The sequence below is a fragment of the Micropterus dolomieu genome, linkage group LG12 (genome assembly GCF_021292245.1).
Source record: "Micropterus dolomieu isolate WLL.071019.BEF.003 ecotype Adirondacks linkage group LG12, ASM2129224v1, whole genome shotgun sequence".
In the NCBI taxonomy this organism is placed as follows: domain Eukaryota; kingdom Metazoa; phylum Chordata; class Actinopteri; order Centrarchiformes; family Centrarchidae; genus Micropterus; species Micropterus dolomieu.
The window spans coordinates 17,209,946-17,232,063 of NC_060161.1; the positions used below are offsets into that span (position 1 = coordinate 17,209,946).

At 43.4% G+C, this 22,118-nt stretch overlaps 1 protein-coding gene across 4 annotated transcripts in view; it reads left to right on the forward strand.

Moving 5' to 3' along the window:
• Positions 1-22,118, forward strand: part of LOC123980573 (inactive ubiquitin carboxyl-terminal hydrolase 53) — a 39,730-nt gene that overhangs the window by 11,071 nt on the left and 6,541 nt on the right. For all 4 annotated transcript variants that reach the window (XM_046065020.1, XM_046065018.1, XM_046065021.1 and 1 more), the window contains 12 exons: positions 1,827-1,919; positions 2,084-2,218; positions 3,556-3,666; positions 4,643-4,725; positions 4,970-5,054; positions 5,323-5,469; positions 6,963-7,112; positions 9,577-9,745; positions 10,937-11,083; positions 16,345-16,491; positions 19,409-20,195; positions 21,223-21,290. In XM_046065020.1, the coding sequence (XP_045920976.1) occupies positions 1,827-1,919; positions 2,084-2,218; positions 3,556-3,666; positions 4,643-4,725; positions 4,970-5,054; positions 5,323-5,469; positions 6,963-7,112; positions 9,577-9,745; positions 10,937-11,083; positions 16,345-16,491; positions 19,409-20,195; positions 21,223-21,290 (2,122 nt within the window). The remainder of the gene's footprint in view (positions 1-1,826; positions 1,920-2,083; positions 2,219-3,555; positions 3,667-4,642; positions 4,726-4,969; positions 5,055-5,322; positions 5,470-6,962; positions 7,113-9,576; positions 9,746-10,936; positions 11,084-16,344; positions 16,492-19,408; positions 20,196-21,222; positions 21,291-22,118) is intronic.

Genomic DNA, 22,118 nt, shown 5'->3' on the forward strand with positions numbered 1-22,118 from the left:
TTTGGGTTCAGGAGGCAGACACCATCTCCACATTTAAGAGTAGGCTTAAGACTTTCCTCTTTGATAAAGCTTATAGTTAGGGCTGGCTCAGGTGAGTCCTGAACCATCCCTTAGTTATGCTGCTATAGGCCTAGACTGCCGGGGGATTTCTTATGATGCATTGAGCTCCTCTCTTCTCTACTTTATCTCCCTCTGTATGCAACCTCATCCCATTATTGCATGTTACTAACACAACTTCTCCCCTTTCCGGTAGTCTTGTGCTTTCCCGTCCCTCTCCTCTCTCCTCCTATCACTTCCTGCAGGTTTTCTGGCTCTGGAGCTGTGGAGTCTGGATCTGTGGTTGTGGGTCACCTGCTGCCCCCGTGTTCCTGCTCGACACCCTCTGCTACAACAACTATTGTTACTAGTCCTATTATTATTATTGTTATTATAATCATTAACATTACGATTGTTATCATTAACATTACTATAAATATCTGTACCATTTTTCATTTAGTCTATAGCAACATCACCTTTACTGTCTGTACCTCTGTGTGTATATTGTGTAGGCTGCCTCCCTCCCCCCCTCTCTCTCCTTCCATCCCTCTCTTTTTCTCTCTGTTCCTCTCCTGCCCTCTCCCTCTCCCCCCCCCCTCTCCTTCACCCCAACCGGTCGAGGCAGATGGCCGCCCACCCCGAGCCATGGTTCTGCTCGAGGTTTCTGCCTCTTAAAAGGAAGTTTTTCCTTGCCTCTGTCGCCAAGTGCTTGCTCTTGGTGGGAACTGTTGGGCTTCTGTAAATAGCATCATAGAGTATGGTCTAGACTTGCTCTTTTATGAAAAGCGCTGTGAGATAACTGTTGTTGTGATTTGGCGCTATATAAATAAAATTGAATTGTTGTGTTTAACATGTTAGTAGTGTGTTACAATGCTAACATTTGCTAATTAGCGCTAAACACTGCCATGTGTTTTGCAGGTATTTGGTCATTAGGCAAAGTATTCTGGAGTAAAAGTTTTACCTGATAATGGCGCTAGATGAAAATTTTATAGATCACCATATTATTAAAATTAATCTAGAGGGGAACATGAATGTTTGTTCCACATTTCATTGCAACCCATCCAATTTTTGTTGAGATATTTCACTCAAAACCTACAAATGTTAACCTTGTATTGGCGTTTGAGGAAAGGTCACTGAATCACCAAATTAAGTAGGCATCAACCTCTGGGGACCATGAACGTCTGTACAAAATGTTAGGCCCAACAGTTGTTGAGATACTTCAGTCTTTTCTCTTATTTTGGCATCTGCCTGTACAACTTTATTTATTCACTTGTTGCTACCTTCCTCCAGGAGTTGTATACCATCTTGTACCTACTTAAACTATGACCATTTATTTAGTCATTTCAAAACTTAGTCACTGTCTAAATTCGTCAGAAATTCCCAGTAATTTGTAAATGTAAATGACTATTGGGATACTGGCTGGCAAGTTTGTTCATTATTGCAGTCAACCCCACAGTGAGGTCACTCTCGGAGACTGTGACTCAGAGGGTGAGGCAACCGATGAGCTGGTTGAGGATGATCATTACCTTCGGCTTTGTGTCTGTGAGGGAGTTGTTCCTTTTGGCCACTCCTCATCCTCATGACCTTGGAGATTCTGTCCTAATGCCATACATAACAAGAGACCCAAGGGTGACTAGTTTTCGTACATAATAAGATACTTCCCTCTTAGAAAAAAACTTCTCCTGTTCTTATGTATGCTTCATGGTTATATCCTGTAACTAAGAAATGCTCTAATGTCAAGGTCAGTGTAATGGTTTATAGTGAATCAATCCTCTTTCCCTTGTGTGTAGGTACTATGGCAACTGGACATCTTCAGACGCAGCTTGAGGCAACTACCTGGGCACTTCTGTCTGGGAGAATCATGCATTTTTTGTGCGTTAAAGGTAGAATACAATCAGAAGCATATTCAATGGGAATAAGAACATAAATGTGGCAGCTGTTTGGGTCACATATCCAGAGTGTATTGAGCAGTGATGGTGACACAAATGCTTTTAATAAATAATGTTCCATTTTCCACATGCAAACGAGTTCCTGTTCTCCTCTTCAGGGCATTTTCTCCCAGTTCCAGCACAGTCGGGAGCGCGCCCTGCCCTCTGACAACCTGCGTCACGCCTTGGCAGAGACCTTTAAGGACGAGCAACGCTTCCAGCTGGGCTTCATGGACGATGCCGCAGAGTGCTTTGTAAGTTCCTGTGGCAACCCGGCTGTCCTGAGGGAGGGAGGCTAGCGTATGGAGAGGGATGTGTGGATGTATGTGTGTTACCCTGCCTCAACGTTTGGGTAATGCACAACAAACTGTTTGGCGAGGTCACTGAAAGAGCTTCTGTCCCTCCCTTCCCCTCCCATCAACCCCTGCCACATTGCCGCTAAATATCATGATGACAGGTTATATAAGCGCCGGAGTTGTGCTTGAACCTCTTTGCTTTGTGCTACCATATTATGTGGCATCGTTTCTGTGCTTTTAAAAAGTCCAATTCATGCGCCCTTCATTTTAACATATCAGTTCCAGTTTGTGCTGCTCCTTCTGGCACAACAAATCATTGTTTAGCCAGAACTTGTTTTTCCCTAAATGCAGTGTAATTTTGTAATTTTTTATTGTTTCACTTTTATTTTGCCTCAACCAAATATATAATGGATAGTGAAGCATTTTTTATCCTTCATTTTTCAATCGTATTTTCTTTTGTCCAGCAGGCTTAATTGGTTTATTTTTTTTCCCCACGATTTTGATCACTTCCGCTTAATACCAGTATACCCGGACAACACAGATGTATCCTGATTTGACCCCCTCCCCCAACGCAGTCGTTGTTTATCCACTTAGGAAGTCCAATTACACAGCATAAACACAAGGGAGAATGTAATGTCTCGGGAATGAAGGTGGAGAGGACTATACTAAATGTAAAACACTGGGTTGTACAAGTGTTACCAAATAAGACATTTCTCCTACAACATAATGTAAAGTTACATGTAAAGAATGCAGCGTTTGTGCTTTGTTTCTTTTTTTGTCTGCCTAGTCCCCTCATACAAAAAGCTTTTCAGCGTTTCAGCTTTTTTAACTTTTCTAAGACTGAAGCTCACGTGCCAAAGTTGCTATCTTTTATAGACCATCTTAATTCTTAATCCCACACAGATCCTTGCCCTTGAGGGTTCACCATGTAATGCATTGGCAGCAGCGTGCCGGTGCAGAATTTATGTGCGGAGTTAGCCAGTGTCAGATTAACAGGCTGTGAAGTTGTGCCTGCAACCTTTGCAGGCCTACCTCGCAGTCTTAATATTTTATAAACTCACAAGTACTCCATGGAAACAGGTGGCAGCTAAAATGGAGTATAGCTTGCTCTTTGAATGTGTTCCTTTTGCTGTCAGGTTTACAACATGACTCCTAAAACTTGAACTCTTGGTATGGAACAGTGTGTCCGGAATGAAAAAAGGAATAGCCCGTGTTGCTTGTAAAGAGGCGGCTTTACGATAACAGAGTTGGAAATACTTTGTCCCATACCTGATAAATGTCCTATTGTGTCACAGGAGAACATACTGGAGAGGATCCACCTGCACATTGTGCCGGAGGAGACCGATGCCTGCACTTCAAAGTCTTGCATCACGCATCAGAAATTTGCTATGTCACTTTATGAGCAGGTCAGTAGGGGGGTTGGCAGCAAGAAATATTATTAATGTTCTTTCACATGGGAATTTATTAGGTTTTTGTGTGTGTATGTGTTTTTTTTTTTGCTACTTCACCAATCTGTGAAAAGGTAGTGTTAAATGTGTTAATTCTTTCTTTTACTCTGAGGATGATCTGTTAGTTATTCTTTTATTTTGTCTTACTATTTTACTGTAGATGTTTTAGTTTGTTTGAACAGCATCCACAGTAATGTGTGGACAGGCTAAACACACTATTCTGTGTTAGGATTAAGCAGCACAGCGCACACACACACACAGACAGATACATGAATCACTGTCTGAGACAGTAGAAATCCAATCCGTCATGTTTTGATACTGGGTCGCCCCAGTGGAATAAGGAGGGTGTTTCTGGTCAGATTCCACAGTGCAGCAGTACCAGATAAATCACAGATGGTCTGCACATAAATTCCAGCACAGCACACATACACACCACCCTTCCCTGTGGCTGTGATGCCCATCACTGACTCTGTCCCCATCCTAAACCAGTTCTATCTCGGAATCAAACAGATAATGCGCCTTTGGACTAAATCCCTTAGGGGCACAGTCGGTGGATTTTGTTCCGCCTCAACTTCAGGGCACCCAATCCCGCAAATATTATCTAGGCCTAAATGAGGATTGCCTTGGTCAGAGGGAGATTGATAACTTCATGAATTAAATTGGATGCCTGATAATGTTAATCATTTGAGTTGGTGACTTAAAAGGATTCTGTAGAGGCCACGGTTTACAACAGATCGCAAGGGGAGCAGCAAGACAAGCGTGTCAAAGTCTCTTCTCACAGTTCATACACATTAAGGAGGTTCATTTATTAATTTTTTTACTGTGATATCTCTTTTTGAAAATGACATGCTGACTTAATAATTAGTCACTGACAGCCGCTGAAATCTGTTTCTTTTTGTCACCCTCTTGGTCTCTGACTCCCTCCCCTCTGCAGTCTATGTGCCGTAGCTGTGGGGCATCCTCCGACCCACTGCCGTTTACAGAGCTGGTGCATTATGTCTCCACCACCGCACTCTGGTAAGGCACAGGCGAAAGGAAACTTCCTTTCCTTCCCTATCGTTGTGTGTCCCGCTCCTCTCTATTTTCACTTTCCGTGTCTCTCTTTCTGCACATTTGTCACCAGGCCGCAACTTATCTTTTTTGCTGACATATCGCACACAACCGCTTATTCTCCCCACATACCTTAATCTTTATTTGTCTCTGTCTGTCTCCCCTTACTCGCTTGTTCTCGCCTGCTGACAATGCATCCCTTCTTTCTCAGTCAACAGACGCTTCAGCACAGAGACGAGTCATTTGGGGAACTGTTACAAGCTGCGAGCACAATAGGGGATCTTCGCAACTGTCCAGTAAGTGGCCGATGCAGAGTATTTTAATAAGCACATTGTTCAAGTTCCCTGAGAGAGAGATTTGTAACAAATACACCCGTGTCCTGCAGAAGCCTTTCATCAGCAATTTAGCTATTAGTTTTCTTCATTATTTGTTGAATAAAGTTACGTAGTGTAGTGATTCACAAACACGTTGTTTTTGATATGCATTTTTACTGACTGGACAGTTTTGGAGTGTACGTGGTAATTGGTAAAGTTGCTTTGGGGTGAAACTGTCTTTCTTTTTCAGAGCAACTGTGGCCAGAGGATTAGGATCAGGCGGGTCCTCATGAACTCCCCTGAGATAGTTACCATAGGCTTTGTCTGGGACTCTGACCAGTCAGACCTCACGGAAGATGTTATCAGATCGCTGGGGCCTAATCTCAGTCTTTCTACGGTGAGTCTACTTCAGCCAACATTTTATGTACATTTTACTGTTTGTTTTTTTTAACTACTACATTCATATTTTGTGACCTGTAATGTGTTGAATTCCAACATGAAAATAGAAAGAATGTTTTTGTAAAAAGAAAATGCGACACTGATCCTAGTCAGATTAAAGATAGTGGTAGTTAAAAAAGACAACATTTACATGCAGCTAGAATATTTCATCACACTTTTCAGATGAAGTAATTTAAAAAAAAAACAACAGGATATAACAAATCTCTCCAGACATGGGTCTGTTTCATTATCTATTTGGAATTTGTTCATTCACACGGCTGCCATTTCTTTCTTTTTTGTTGTTGCTGTTTTAGGGTCAGTTTATTTTGGTGCAATCGAACATATGTGGGAAATAAAGTGGGGATTTAGTTCTCTGTAAGTCGGTGCCATTGCGTAAGCAGTCAACACCCAATGCCCAGTTGGCTTGCGCCACTGATCAAAGAGCCCCTTCTGGCCTTGGTCAGCTTGTCAAAAAGCCCCTCCCCTCTGTGTTTTCCTGAGCATGTGGGTGCATGCCTGCCTGGGCGAACATGTGGGCTGACTAGACGTTACTGAGACATGTTCAAGACTGCTTTTGTTGCAGTGTTTATATTTGCACACTCTTGATAGTAAGGATGCACAAAATGTGGGCATGTGTCATCACATCAAAATCACATCTTCACAAACATGTATAGAGTCCAGTTGTCTGCGGTGTTCACATGACATATGTATGTCAAAAAATTGGCACATGACTTGCTAAATATTCCTCAGTAGCCTGTTCTCATCAGAAGGCTGTGTTGGGTAAGCGTCCAAAGCACAAAAATCAATCGGTGTAGTGCAGATCAGGACAGTGCTCATACACATTACGTAACTTCTTTATTGAAGTATTCAAAACCATTTTGTTTTGAAAGCTCCCTCTTGCGCCTTTCCAAACCGTGGAAATGCCCCCACCCCCCCACCCCCTCTTCCCACTAGTGCGCCACAAAGGCCTTGATTCATTAGGGAGTGTTTAATGTGACTTTATTGGGTGTTAAAGGGAGCCCTCCACCCCCATCGTTTGCTTTGAAATCTATTATTTGAGAGAGGAAGACCGAGGAGTGCCTATGCAGGAAACATGAGAGGCTGAAATAAGTGGCTGTCTCGTTCTTTTTTTCTTTCATATTTTTACAGTATTTATGAAAGAAAATGCATTCGAAAATACCACTGTATATTAGTATGTAGGCCATCAATAAGAAGACTGCTAACCACTCTAGTATTAGTCTAGATATCAAGTGCTGCTATGACTGCTTATTTAAACCAGCCCTTATTCGTACTGATTGTCAAATCAATGCCGGTTCATTCCCTCAGACCTTAATCTATAAACATACGGAGTAACTGATTCCACTAGCTATCAGCATCACTCACTTTCCAGCCCACTTAGTGTAGTGTTGATGCCAATGAGGTGTGTGTGTGTGTGTGTGTGTGTGGAGACAGCTCTTCTACAGGGTAACAGATGATCATGCCAAAAAGGGAGAGCTGCAGCTCGTGGGGATGATCTGCTACTCCAGCCGCCACTACTGTGCCTTCGCCTTTCACACCAAGTCTTCCAAATGGGTCTTCTTTGATGATGCCACAGTGAAAGAGGTGAGACCGTGCACACTGGTGCTGAAATCGATTGTTAATTATGTAAATTAGCTGATAAACAGAAACTTAATCAACAACTGTTTTAATGTTATTTATTGTGGAAAAATGCCAAACACATTGTCTGGTTTAAGTTTATTTAAATATGAGGATTTGCTGCTTTTCTTTGTTTTATGTCATTATAAATTTAATATTTTTACTATGGACTGGAATTTCAAGACATCACATTGTGCTCTGGAAAATTAGTAATTAATGTATACACAGCAACATAACACAGAGCTTACTGCACACAGATGAGAAGCTGCATTGTCATGTTTTTATATAGGAGTCCAATGAATTAAAGAGTTGCATCTTGTGACAAAAAAGGGTTAACTTTTTATGTTGGGTTGCTTTTCTTAAATCTTCAGTTTGGGCATCAGGTTATTGGTGTACAGGTGGATCACAGTTTCAAATATGGAAATATTTATTCATAAAAATGCAGTCTAAATAATAGTAGAGTAGCGATGTCTCCCATTTCCATCACCTAGTGTCTTTATTGCCCAATAAGGGCACATCGATTGCCCTTCATGAGCCTCTGGGTTGATAAGCATTCATGGCGCTGAAGAGTCAGCTAACCCCCAAAACCCCACCCCCATTTCTACTGCAGTTCCCCAACTCTGTCATTACGAAGTACTGCAGCAGTCAAGTGAAGCTTAACTGGTAAAGATTATTTTACAGATCACTTCACTGGTTAAAGTGGAAGGGTCATTAAGAAAGCGCTAAGTTGCACTGAGTAGGTTTGTATGCTGTCTGTGTATGAGAAAGAAGTTTTATTTTATTGTGTTTGTTTTTTGCAGGCGTGTGTATGCGTGCAGTATATAGAGCTCTGGATCCTTTCACCTATTCCTTCCTGTTTTTCTAAATATTGGATTTTTTATTTTCATGGTGCACATGTGAGCATGCCTTTTGTCTCACATCCTCACAATTTTCTCCGGGACTGTGGTGCAGCGGCTGGCTGGCTGGCTCTCTGTCAATCCATCAGCAGCTTGTGCTGTGTGTGCACCTCCGTTCCCACCCACCCTCCTCCCAGCTGAGATGGAGGAGCTACAATGCAGAGCGCTGCCAAGTCCATACCTGGGTCGAAACTTGCCGCATTTCTGTGTCTCCCTGAGTCCCAGGCGCTTAATGACTATGACTGTAGTGTAGCCTGATCGCTGCTTTTCCAGTGCATGAGAAATTCTTTGTCTAATGAGGATGACAAAATACAGCTATTAGCAAATAGTGACAAAATCGTCTCTCTTTTTATACCATTGTTAGTTACAGTACTCGTACCTGTGCCAGGGCCATTGAGAATTCTCCATTCCAATTTGGTGGCAGGTGTAAAAAAACAAACAATGTAACTCAACACCTGACACAGGCATCACAGGTATTTGTCATTTAAAAGAAATCCATCAGTAGGTTGTGTCGTAGCTACACATTTAGTTTATGCAGCCAATAAAACAGTCAGACAAGCAGGTGCAAAGATGATTACAGCCTCATGGCGCCGCTAAGCACTGAGCTTTGTTTACAGTGGTTTTTACATAGTAAATATTAAGCATACATTGTTTGTTCTTGTCTTCCTCCTGCTGGTGTATATTTCTCCATCCACAATCTGTTTATTTGTTGATTTTATAGCCATCTCTGCAACATTCCTTTCTTTGTGTTTCCTTTGTTTTGCTTTGCATTCGTTCTTCTTTACCTCATCTTTCTATCGCTCCTCCTCCTACCTACCCACCTACTTACCCCCCTCTTCCACTGTCATTTACTTAATTAAGGAGCACACAAGCATCTGTTAGCCTGCAGCTTTCCTTTGTGGGGCGAGACACGCACCTTACACAGCTTAGCTAATGTGATGTGTGCGATTTGGCCTCAGTGTGTTACATTCACTCACAAATGAGACTATGCACAATAAAGCTGAGGTTTTTTGTTTTAGATTTGCCAGTTCATTTTATGATCATTTACAATCATTTTCTGTCATTTTCTGTTTGGTGAAGTTTGAAGCCTCTAGAGCTGGGTATTGAAGGGTTCTGTTTGTAAGAAGTTAAAATGCTTTATATCAGATCAGTTATACAACAAAACTTTTTTGATACCTCTCTCTAAAATGAAAACAGATGGGGTCACAAGAAAGCAAATTATCCTGTTATGTCTGCACAGTCTGTCTGCTTTTCTAAATTGAATTGGACCATGGTTGCTTGATTTCCCATTAGGAAAATCCAAAACTTTTAACCCTCTTTTATATCTAATATCTTTTATATATCTAAAGAAATTCATCCCCAAAGCGTGTCGATGGCAGTGTTCTCACACAGAAAATCCTGTGAATGTTTGTTTTATTTTGATTTGTTTCCATGTGTATTATATCACACATAATGGTGCCGAATTCCTGTGTCTAATGTGCTTAAATCTGCACGTACATGTGCATTGACCAGCTTTTCTTTGTGTTTTGCTGTAGATCGGTTCCAGGTGGAAAGATGTGGTCAGCAAATGTATCAAAGGTCACTTCCAGCCTCTCCTCCTCTTTTACTCCAACCCCGACGGGAGTGCTATCACAGCAGATGATGCCTCAAGACAAAACAGCAGCCAGTCCCACTACAAGACTACTGTTGATGTAGAAGTGCAAGGTAGGATCTGTCCATGTGGGTGGTTTAAAAATCAGTCTTGCTTCTGTATTTGTGTAACTTAACTATTTAGCGAACTTTTACTGGAATAAGGACTTGGGAAAACAACAATGTCACTGCATATGTTCTGTTTGCGATATAGTTACGTTGTATCAGGTAAGATGATGTGCTTTTAATTAATAACATCAGATTCCTTTGAGATGCATTTCTCTTTGTTATTGGTGCTGTTGAGTGTTTTTCTTTGCTTTCACGAACAATAATCCCATCCCAAGTGACCTCTTATAATTCTATACTGTAAAACACCCCATACTGTAAAACGCCCATAATTATGAAGCTGAGACGTGTCTTTTTTATCTTTTTTTTTTTTTTTCTGTCTTGTCGTAAGAACAGTGCTGGACGTGGAGGGAATAAAAGAACTGTGAAGAACGTTTTGTCAGTACTAGCTGGTTGAATGCAACATCAGAGTTTAGCCAAAAGTTTCTTTACACTTAAAATTGCTTGCCTTGAAATGCAATTAATAGTCTGAAGTTTTATGTAAATATTTAAAAGTGTGACGTATTTATCTTCTTTTGACCTATTTGCCTCTGCACACCCAGCTGGAGTTAAGTGTATGACTAAGAACAAGTGTCCTTTTATGTGTAGATAGAAATTTGAAAAGACATGTTTTTACTTTAAATTCTTGCAATGCATTCATTTAATTAACTGCAAATAAAAAGAGAGAAACATCAGCAAACCAAAAGCAACTCTTTGTAGGACGTGTAAAATCCCAGATCATATTAGTTGCCTGCAGGCAGTAATGAAAATTTGGTTAATGACAACAGCTGAACATCTCTGCCGTTTGGATTATGTATCCCTGGATTTGTTTGGTTGGGGAGGTTTTTATCCCCTTCAAAGATCCTCCTCCAACTCTCCATGCTGGCCGTGCCCCAGGTGCAAGCTGTGGCAGCTGCTCACTGCCCATCAGAGCTGACAGGGCGTTGGACCAAACTGGATGATCCTACAAAAACCAAAGACAACATTATATGGATTTTGTAATTTAAATTATGTTTCTTAGTTTCAGGTGTAGTCCGTGCATTTATCATAAAACATAAGTAACAAGGTTTATTCTGTTTTTGTTGGATAAAGACAATCCTGCATATGTGGCCTGAGCTTGAAAATGTAATCTTTTTGTGACTCCCTTTTCCTCCTCTGCAGGCTTTGAGCCTCCAGTTTCAGCCCCCAAGAAGCTGGACCTCACCAGGGAGAATCTGAACGCTCTGTTGGGCCAAGCCATTTTCAAAGAGAAGACCCCGTCGACCTTCAGCAGGGGCAGCACTCAGTACAGCGCAGGACGGGGACCAGGTAAGACGGGAAACATGGAAGGACTGAATATGTTTAGAATGCAAAGCGAGCAAGAGAGATTCGTAACCCAGCATGTGGAGGAACACACTACAAAAATTCCATTTTAACAAGCCATTTAATCAAGTGCTGGGGACTGGAAAAAAACTGTAAGATATTTTCCTTGTTTCCACTGAAAATGACAGAGATTGTTCCAACATTACAAAGAAGTATCAGTCTAAACAAAACTATGGTTTAAACACACAATATGTGCTTTTGGAAATGGAGTGTTTTGCCGTGATCAAGAGAGAAAAACAGGAGATGAGTCACGCAGTGTGGTGGTTATAGTTCTTAGCCTTGAAAGACTGCTTAATTTATAAATATTTTTCACAGAGAGAGGTGACAAGCATGGATCTGGCATAGCAACCAGAGGAAGACAAAATTAAAGGTCTTTGCTGTAAAACTAACTTGGCTGTGTTAGTAATACAGAAGAGATTAGGGACTCTTGTTGAGGAGAAAGGTCACACAGGTCTGCCAATTCTGCACACATTCAAGACAAGTGCAAATTAAGATTTAAGATTTGTTAAGATGAGTAAATGAAAAGATTATGAAACAATATGTTGCTGGAGCAGACAAAGGTGAAATAGCATCTCCTTTTAATATTATTGCACGTTGCATTGTCATTGCGTGGCTGTGTAAAGTTGTGAAGGTCCTAGAGACCTATGTGTCATTGTTTCCCCTCACTTGAAGGCTTGTTGCTTCATATGTGGTGTAGGGAGGGAATGTTGCAGTCAATACAATTGAAGGCTCAGAGCTTTCCGAAAACACCGCAGTCAAATTATTAAGCTTTGAGTCATGTATCAAACTGTTACACAGTTTTTTTTTTTTCTGTGCTGAAGAGAATATGGAGTCCTAAAAATCCAGTCTCAAACAACACCTGGGGCCTCATTTATAAACAGTGCATACGTACAAAACAAAGTGCGTACGTCACTTCCCAAGCAACGGTTGTGATCTATAAAAAAAGAAACTTGACGGGAGAATGTGTGGTCCTCCTCGCAAACTCTGAACCACGTGTACGCACATGAACTGAAATGAGACACGACGACTCACATGGCAGAAAGAAAAAACAGTTTGAAATGATTTTCCATGTGTGCGCAAAAAAACATCATTTAAGATCATTTGTAGCGCACACAAAAAGAACCAGATTTAGGATCATAAACACAAACGGAGATATCTGTTTCTACAAAAGAACGCCTGTTGTTGTACAGTTTAATCAGGAATCATATTAATTAATACTTGCATGCAGTGCAATTTATTCTCATAAATAAGGTGAACAGGAGGACAAATTACATTAAAATTGATGCCTCTCTTTTCCAAACGAGGGAATCCAAATTAGTACCTGGGTGCCTCCTTTCCTCTGGTGCACAAGCGTTGCGTGAAAGTGAGTTCCCCTTTGAGGGAACTCGAACTGCGTCGGTGACGACACTATGGGAACGCCTCTGGGCGTGGCAGGGCTGAAATATGAATGAAACTACTCCAATCCTATTGGTGTTGCTAGAACGGTAGCGTGTGACGGCGTAACTGGAGGCGTATGTAAGCACGCCGGCACACAGGACACATTAGCCCTTTTCTATTCAGCAGGCACTCTGGCATGTTTGAAGACCAAAGTTACAGCAAAAACCGAAGAAGCTCTTACCTGGAAGCCAGTTACGCCTCCCCCCAAGGCATTGTTCCGAAAAAAAAAAAGCTGCTCTGCACGGCTGTGTCTCCTCTGCTGGACTACAGCAGCGTGACAGAAACTAAGCAGCATGGCTAAAGAGAACGGAACGATGACTTGGGGGGAGGAAGCGCTCGCGAGCTATCTTTCTCCCACCCTCGCTTCGTTCCTTCAGATGTCAGCGCTCCCCACCACCGCTGTGTCGGACGAAACATCTGCTTTGGTGGGCAAGGCCTACATGGCAGCGGGTCGAGCTGGTGCAAGCCTGCACACCATGGCTTGCAGGCGTACCAGGCCGATCTTCTCAAGACTATGACCTAGGGGGAGGTCCCTCTGAGGAGGACCTGACTTAGCTCCGTAGAGCTACGGACTTAAACGCTCCGTGTTACTAAGAATTGGCTACTCCACGACCTCATTGGAGCGCCATCTGTGGCTCAACCTCTCGGGCATCCAGAGGAAGGAGAAGGCTTTTCTCCTGGATGCGCCCCTCTCTCCTACTGGCCTGTTTGGTGAGGCGGTGGATGCTGTCATCAGCAGGTTTCAGCACGCTGAAACGCAGGGAGAGGCGTTTGAGCAATATCTCCCCCGGCTGAAGAGAAACCGGGACGTGAGGCGGCGCTCTCACCCACAGCCCCCCCGAGAGGCTGACCGAGGTCCCATCCCTAGTGGCGGCTCAGGCAACAGGCGCTGTTTTCCCGCCGTCTTGGTGCTCGGGACACACTAACCGCCAGCGACCTCTCACCAGTCAGCCTGCCTCGAGGGGTTGCAGCTGGAAAACGATCGGGCTCACACACCGTGGGTTGCCGGCGAGTGTTCCGTGGCGGTTCTCCGCTTCAGGGTGCCACCGGGGACCTACGCATAACACCGGCCACCGGCCCCAAGGGGCTGGTTCCCTTGGCGGATTTTGTAGAAGCATGGCGTAGCCTTGCAAACATTTCCCTGTGGGTCCTGCGCACCATAGTGCATAGCTACAGGCTGCAGTTCCGGGTCCACCCCCCGCAGAAGTTCAACGGGGTGGTCTGGACTGCAGTGCACGCGGGGCAGAGCCAGGTGTTGGGACAAAAAGTTTGCTCTCTGCTGGAAAACAGGGCCAGAGAGCTTATTTCCCCGCCAGTCAGGGAGTCCGGGTTCTACAGCCGGTACTTCATAGTTCCCAAGAAGGACGGATGGGTTGCGTCCGATTTTGGATCTGCGGTCCCTGAACCAATCTCTGAGGAGATTCAGGTTCAGGATGCTCACCATCCCCGCCATCATCAGTCACATCCAATCCGAGGATTGGTTTGTCACGATAGATCTACGAGACATATTTCCACATCTCCATCCGTCCCTCTCACAGGAAGTTCCTGAGGTTCGCCTTCGGGCGCGGCGTACCAGTATCGGTTCTTCCGTTCGGCCTAGCACTCTTTCCTCGCACGTTCACCAAATGCATGGATGCAGCTCTGGCTCCGCTGAGGCTCCAGGGCATCCGCATATTAAACTACATCAACGACTGGCTCATCTTGGCTCAGTCTCGGGAGTTAGCGGTTCGGCATCGAGATGTCGTCCTCGCCCACCGTCAGTGTTTGGGGCTGCGGCTCAACGCGAAGAAGCGGATGAGACCCGTGACTCGTTCCAGGCTTCCCACCTGGGACCTGGCGGTGGTTCTCGAAGCGCTGGCTGAGGCCCCCTTCGAACCCCTGCAGTCGGCTGAGGCCAAGCACCTGACCCTTAAGATGGCCTTTCTCCTCACTATCACCTCTCTGAGGAGGGTGGGGGATCTCCAGGCACTTTCGGTGTCTCCGCAATGCCTGAAGTTTGCCCCGGGGAGGGTCAGAGCCATCCTGCATCCCTGTCTGGGCTATGTCCCTAAGGTCCCATCCAGGTTGGCAGGGTCCACGGTGCTGCAGGCGTTTCAACCCCCACCTCATGTGACGGCGGAGGACGGGAGTCTTCATCTGCTCTGCCCTGTCAGAGCACTGAGTATTTACACTCTGAGGTCTTCCCGGTGGAGGAAAGCAGACCAGTTGCTGGTGTGTTTCGGGTCCCCCAAGGCTGGGCTCCCCGCTTCTAAACACACCATCAGCAACTGGATTGTTCAGACTATTTCCCTGGCCTATCAGGTGCGGGGGTTACCTTCACCTATGGCCGTAATGGAGCACTCTACTCGAGGCATGGCGGCTTCTGGGGTCCTCCTCGCAGGGGCGTCGCTCCTGGGATTGTGTGATGCGGCTGGCTGGGCCACCCCTCACACCTTCATCCGGTTCTACAGTCTGGACCTTCCTTCTGCACCCGCCACCCGTGCGCTCTCCTCCTAGTCGTGCCGTCAGGTTCTGCACGCTGGGGGCAGGCGGGGTTTCAGCGCGGCCTAAGTGGGTATTCTCGTTCCCATAGTGTCGTCACCGACGCAGTTCGAGTTCCCTCAAAGGGGAACGTCTCGGGTTATGTATGTAACCCTTGTTCCCTGAGAAGGGGAACGAGAGACTGCGTCGGTCGGCCACACCTTACCCCGCCTGGAGTGCCTTGCTTCATAGAAAAGGGCTAATGTGTCCTGTGTGCCGGCGTGCTTACATACGCCTCCAGTTACGCCGTCACACGCTACCGTTCTAGCAACACCAATAGGATTGGAGTAGTTTCATTCATGTTTCAGCCCTGCCACGCCCAGAGGCGTTCCCATAGTGTCGTCACCGACGCAGTGTCTCGTTCCCCTTCCCGGGGAACAAGGGTTACATATGTAACCCGAGACGTTTTTTACCCACCAAACAACATGCTTCAGCTTCAGCAAAAGAAACGTCACATTTAACGTCACTGAGTCACTTTCATTTTATAGATTTTCTGTCAGAATTTGCCTCCTTTTCTCCATACAGTCAGCAAGTATTAATATTTATGAGGGGCGTTTCACTGACCATTAATAGGCATTATGGGCGTTTGAAGGGTCACATTTCTAGTTGACTGATTTATAAAAGGAACATTGCTTACACGTGTGGGTACGCACAGTTTTATAAGTCTGAATATTTTTTGGTGTACGTCATTTTTGGCTTTTGGGCGCACGTACACTTTTAGTGAGGATTCTACGCACAGTTTTATAAATGAGGCCCCTGGTATTTTCCTAAACGTCAAGTTCTCCTCAGAGTGATTCCTGTTGAAATCTCAGACAGCTAACAGAACCACAGTATGATCATGTTTTCCAGGGCCATGACTAATCATTGCGTTTCAAAGTGAATATCTGCAGAGACTGGGCAGAGAAGTCTCTGCGTGGCCATGTTACACTCTGCTGCGTTTCCCCTCATGTAGCAGAAAGTGTACTGTATACATCGGCACAGGGATGTGCTGCAAAGTTCACCTTCGTCTACACACTCAGCAACTGCACAGTGCCTTGGGGGTGTTGGCGACTAAGAGATGGAAGACGGTGACAAGGGAAAGGATGTAGTGACAATAGATATCCATATGTACACTGACAAAAAAATACTTTTAATGGTGTTTGCAGTTTCAACTGAGATTGAAAGCATTAATTACACACTGGTTACATGCCCTCTGGCCCTTATTTGGGAACTTGGGCCAAATATCTGATGCTATCTCTTTTGTTTTGTAGTGAAAATTGCCACCATCGATCCCAAGAGTCGCCTCAGGGAGATTTCTCGAGAAGTTGCCCAGAGAGCAGGAGAGGTCCGTGGCATGCATCCATTCAAAAAAGAGCCTGATAGGAGAGGTCAACAGAGGCCGGAGGCACGCTACAGAGGTTGGTCACAGATAGATAGTATTTGGCTGTTTAGATGTGAACTGCACATGTGGTGCAACACATAAACATACACGTGAGAATTGCCAGGCTTTATGATACAAAGGGCTAGCCTTTCACTTCCCCACCCCTTATGTAACCGTCAGTTCGGGAGTAATGTGTCAGAAAGGGGATTAAGAGCCTGCCTTCATCCCACTCTCTCATATTTAGAACTGTTGGTTATCCTGTGTTCTACCTGAACATTTACAAACAAACATACACTATAAACTAAGCAGATTCAACCAAATAGTGATAAGAGCCCCAAAAAATTGAACTTTCTCATGTTCCGCCGTCCTTTGACCTCAGAAATTTAGTGTGTGTGTTCTAATCAGTAGGCTGATTAGTCCACTCCTTTAATACTCTTTTAGTACATCACTGCTTTCAATTAAGTATCAGTGAAGGGATTATGGAGCACAATTGTAACAAGCTCCCAAATCCACCACATCAACAGCACCAGCCTGTGTTAGCAGCGAGCTCACGTCCCATTATGATTGAATGCAGTAGGCTAAAGGAGACTAGTGTCGTTGCCGTGATGAATGGCGAGGCTGGAGGTGACACTACAGTTAATGTAAGTAGCAAGAATTTACCGCAGCACGGCCCAGGCTAGCACTTTGCTAAAAATCCAGAAAAAAATACTTAAGAAAAGCTTAAGCAACTTTGCAGCTGATTTTGGACTGTGGGAAAACCCCAGGGTATTTCTAAACAATCTCTGACTGTTTTGATGTAGACATGTTACCATTCTTCCAAAATGGTCCACAGCGTGTGTGTGTGAATGTATAAAATAATTTATATATAAAGTAAAAACGCAGAGAGCAATGTTGGAAGTGATTTAACTCTGGCACACAGTCAGCAAAATCCAAAGAAATAAGGGCTACATCTCATGCAGGCTTATTTCCAAGGGCTGACAGTTATATGTAGTATTAAATTCACTTTTTATACCCTCAAACACGATGGTACCACAGATCAGATTTTCCCGGCCATTTAGGGGATCTAATACAAAGCATGCTGCCTCTGATTTAGGCACCATCAGCTTTAAGTTATGAAAATGCACTGGATAGATGAACCTTCCGATTTAAATGAAGCCCTTTTTAACATACTATAATACCACATTATTTCCCTGTAAAGTAAAATGGAATTGGACATTTTATTTAGAAATCTAAAACAAAACATGTGCATGCTGTCTGTGCCATGTAGATAAATAAGGGCGTGTGAGTGCATGTATAGTTTGACATGAATAAACTACTTTCCAGGAAGGATGTCTGGTCATATATTTTGAAAATGGCTATTATGGATGAAAGTGTCCTTGGAATAGCGGACACACATCCATAACACACCATCATGTGCAGAAATGTCACTTGTGCATTTCGAAAACATGCATGTGTGCATATGCACACAAAAATACACCAAAGTGCTATCTTTGATCATGAGTATCTGCGTGAATGTCTCTATGCTATCTGGCTACCCTCTGTGTACACACCATTGGAAGAAAATCGACCCCTGTCACCCATAATTTACACCTTCCTGTCATCTGTAGACATAAATGTCAGTAACCCTGTTGTCGTCATGCCCTTCGCTCACTTTCTGCCCAACCTGCACTATGCTTTAGCACGACTTTGTGCCTTGGTATCAAGGTGTAAGTGTAAAAAGTGTAAAAGCACATTTTTGGTCTTGGCAATGTTATTCATGACATTATCTTTTGGCATGAGGTGCTGCAGGAAATACATGACACATGATAAAAACAAAAACATATAATATAAATGTTAGGTTGATTTCTCTAGTCATTGCCAAGGCACTGGTTTAGATGTGCAGTTGGTCCCTTGGCACTGCCCACTGGCTGCCCACTGCTCCTAATTAGGATGAGTTAAAGAGGTGGCATTATGCTCATTTTCAGGTTCAAAATCCTATTTAGGGGTTAAGGTATATAATTCAGTAAAGGAGAAAGAAAAAGCCAAAAAGCATAATACTACCTCTTTCAATGCAAAAACCAAATTTGATGCATTAATTTTTGTATTCTTGATAGGAAAAGTTTAAGTAGATATGCTATATATACATGACATTTTTTTTTAATGTCTCGATACAATTGTGCTTAACAGATTTAAAATGTTAGTTTATTTAAATAAGTGTTTCTTGATTCAGCCTTGTGTGGCTGCTGTGGAAAAATGTTAGCGCTCCCACTTGTGAGTTTTGGGAAGGTGGTGAAGAGGTTTGTTACAAAGTAGCAATGGGTGTCGATGGAGCAGTGGATAACACACATGCCTTTGGGTTCAATTTCCACTGTGACTTATCCACCATTGTGTCCCTGAACAAGACATTTAACCCATTGTTGCTCCAGTGGCGTGCAACCTCTGACATGTATAATAATTGTAAACTGCTTAGCATCAGCTAAATTAATAAATGTAATGTAATGTTTCGAGCCCCAAATTTGGTCAGTCTCCATCGCCTTTTCTAAATGTTAACATGTTTCTCCCATCCGAAATGACAGCTAATCTAATCTAAAACCATTACTGGCTAGCATTAAATATATATTGTTATACTGTAGAGAATAATGCAGTTGAATGACTTCTCTGACAAACTCTACCCCACTCTCCTTTAAACACCATTCACTTTCTGAAATCTACAGTGTAACCCACTGTATTTTTTTCATTCATTAATTAAATTGATTTACAACAACATGTCACTGGTTAAGATAACCAGGTACTTTAGAATGTATGGAGTAATGGAATTATACACTTTTCTTTGTTCTGATATCTGATAATATCGGTCCTGCTCTCTAGACCTCGGCATCGGCGTCTGTTATTGGAGAACTCATTGGTCAACCGCTAATGTGTTCTTCTGTTCGCATAGTTTAAGCTCTCATGAAACTTCTTTTGTTTAAAACCAGATCCAGGTCAGGACAGGACCTATTCCCGCTCCGCCTCCCCTCCAGAGAATGGCTTCAAAAAACACCTGGAACCTCGACTGTACAGCAGCCAAGGAAAAGGTCCCACTCGGACTGAGCGAACCCCCCACCTTGGTGGACGGTCCTCGCATGAGCCCCCTCCCTATCACTCGAGGGTCCAAGTGTTGCCCAGTGGGCCTAGTGGGCCCAGCATCAGCAGTGGTCAGCGGAGATTAGGACAGCTCTCCAATGGATACGATACTGACAGCAGCCAAGACTCCAGAGATCGTCCTGTAAGTGGAGGGAACAGCCGAAGCAGGGCCAGCCGCCCATGGAAGCCCACTCGAGAAGCGCTAAATGTGGACAGTGTTGTAAGAGGGAGTAGCAGTGGTATTACAGTAAATCAAGAGCGAAGGCAGCACAGCCCCCGGAGAAGACCCAGTAGTCAGTCACCCTCCCGAGAGCGAGACAGAGATTTTACGTGGGGAGGCAAAGAAGAACGCAAACCCAAGAGCCTAATGACCATCTATGAGGATGAGCAGAGGCATGAAACAGGTGGCAGCCGAAGCTCGCTGGACTCAGATGGCCGGGGCGGCTACAGCGACAAGGACAGGTCAAAGGGCTCAGCAGCTCTAAAAGTACGGAATGACAACTGGAAGATCCAGCGAACTGAATCTGGATATGAGAGTAGTGACAGACTAAGCAATGGCTCAGCAAATCTTGACTCACCTGTGGTAGAGAACCTTTCTTCCAAGGACCTGCGGCCCATACCTGAGCTGCAACTGACAATGTAAAGTACACACAATCTTGGCACTGCAAAGTATGATTCAGAAATGGCTAATGCATATTTTTTGCTGTGTGATGCAAGCTTCAGTATGCTGCTTTGTCATCCCATGCCCTCCTCATTTAAGGATTTGAGTCTCAAAAGTGCTGCCATTTTTAAATGATTAAACATTACAAACAAACTGTTCTAAGAATAGCAAGACCCATTTAACATAAATGCACACAAGGCAGATGCGCCAGCCTTATTATGCTGGGCTGTCATTTGTTGGCTTTGTAGTACAGGTCTTGTTTGGAGATAATGATCCAAAGTAGCTGACAACTCTGTACTCAGAGGGGAGAGCCAGCAGATAGCTGACTTCCTCAACCACTAGTGCATTATTCAAGCCTATCTCTTGACAAAGTGCTCCTTTTGATTATTAATTCTTTAACATATAGTTGGGATGTTCAGTGATTGGGTTAAGGCCTGAAATGACTAAAAATGTTTACATGTTATGATTTTTTATTTTTTATTTTTTTTGGGAAGTACCTTTTTTCCACCAGTTTTTATTTGGTTTATTACAAAATCTTAATACACTTAATAGCAGATACAAAGCATATCACTGGAGAAGAGGAAACCACTGGTGCCACATAGTAAACAACTACAACAAAGGATAAAAACATTTAAAATATCACGAGCACTAGTTGTTTTGACAGTAAGATGTCCACTGGTGCCACATAGTAAACAACTACAACAAAGGATAAAAACATTTAAAATATCACGAGCACTAGTTGTTTTGACAGTAAGATGTTTGGACATGATCGGTCTTCACATTCAAAAAAACAATGTTGCAGGAATTAGTATCAGATTACACCGCTGTAAATCATTCATGATAGGAATATATATTTAGGCTGAGGTCATGAGGGTTTATTTCCCCTTTTTTGCTTAAAGCACAGATCCATCTTAATCCGTTAAAGCAGTTGGTAAAAGATCAAGCCCTGGAATATCTTGTGGCAATCCACAATGCATGAATAAAGTAATTCATTTTGTATTTTAGGGATCAGTTCCCTCAGAGAAGAAGCGATGATTTGAAGGCTGACGTATTGGTCTCTAAATTTTCCACAGGTAAGTAACTCTTTCACACGTTTTGATTTCTGCACACCAGAAACTATGTTGTAGCAATGTCTGCCTATTCTGTATATTCCTGGCGAAACATGTGCACCATCAGGGAGAGCTAGCATTTAAATATGCAGCGGTTAAGGTTTGTTATATTTAGACATTTGGTAGAGGTTTCATTAAAACAAAAATATGAAATGCTCAATATTTAAACACATAAATCCAGAAGAGATGTAGATTTTCTGTGTGTTACATTGTGGAGATAGGTCACAATTGAAGGTATTGCTCTCTCACAAAGGCTTGTCCCTGACTTTACAGACATTTCCTCTGCCCGATAGACTTCCGTGTGTTGTAAGGATCTGAAACATTAAGATAGTACTGAGCAATTTCCTTGATTTATTGTTCCATCAGTAGTGGTAAGGTCACAGCCTGATGGAAGGGATTCTGTATGGAAATAAGTGTGCTCTGGTTCCTCACTGCCTGGCCTTGACCTTTTTCTTCCCTGAGCAAAGTTTATGTAATGCAGCAACCAGAGTAACGTACATGGGCCCTAAAGGAAACATCAACCCAAGTGGAACACTGGTTAAATAAAAACAAAATGAAACACTTTCAACATTGACAGAAATAATAATCCTGTTTTCTATTAGGTTTTCTATCCTTCCCCACACACTACATAAAAAAGTAAAATGGGAAGTAGTGAAAATAGAACCTCAAGGGCTTTAACTGTTCAACTGCAGTGGATAATGTCATAAACATTTCGATCCATGGGGATACAAAATCGGGGGGGGGGGGGGGGCACAACTACTGTTAAAAAAAAAAAAAAAACCCCCCAAAAAT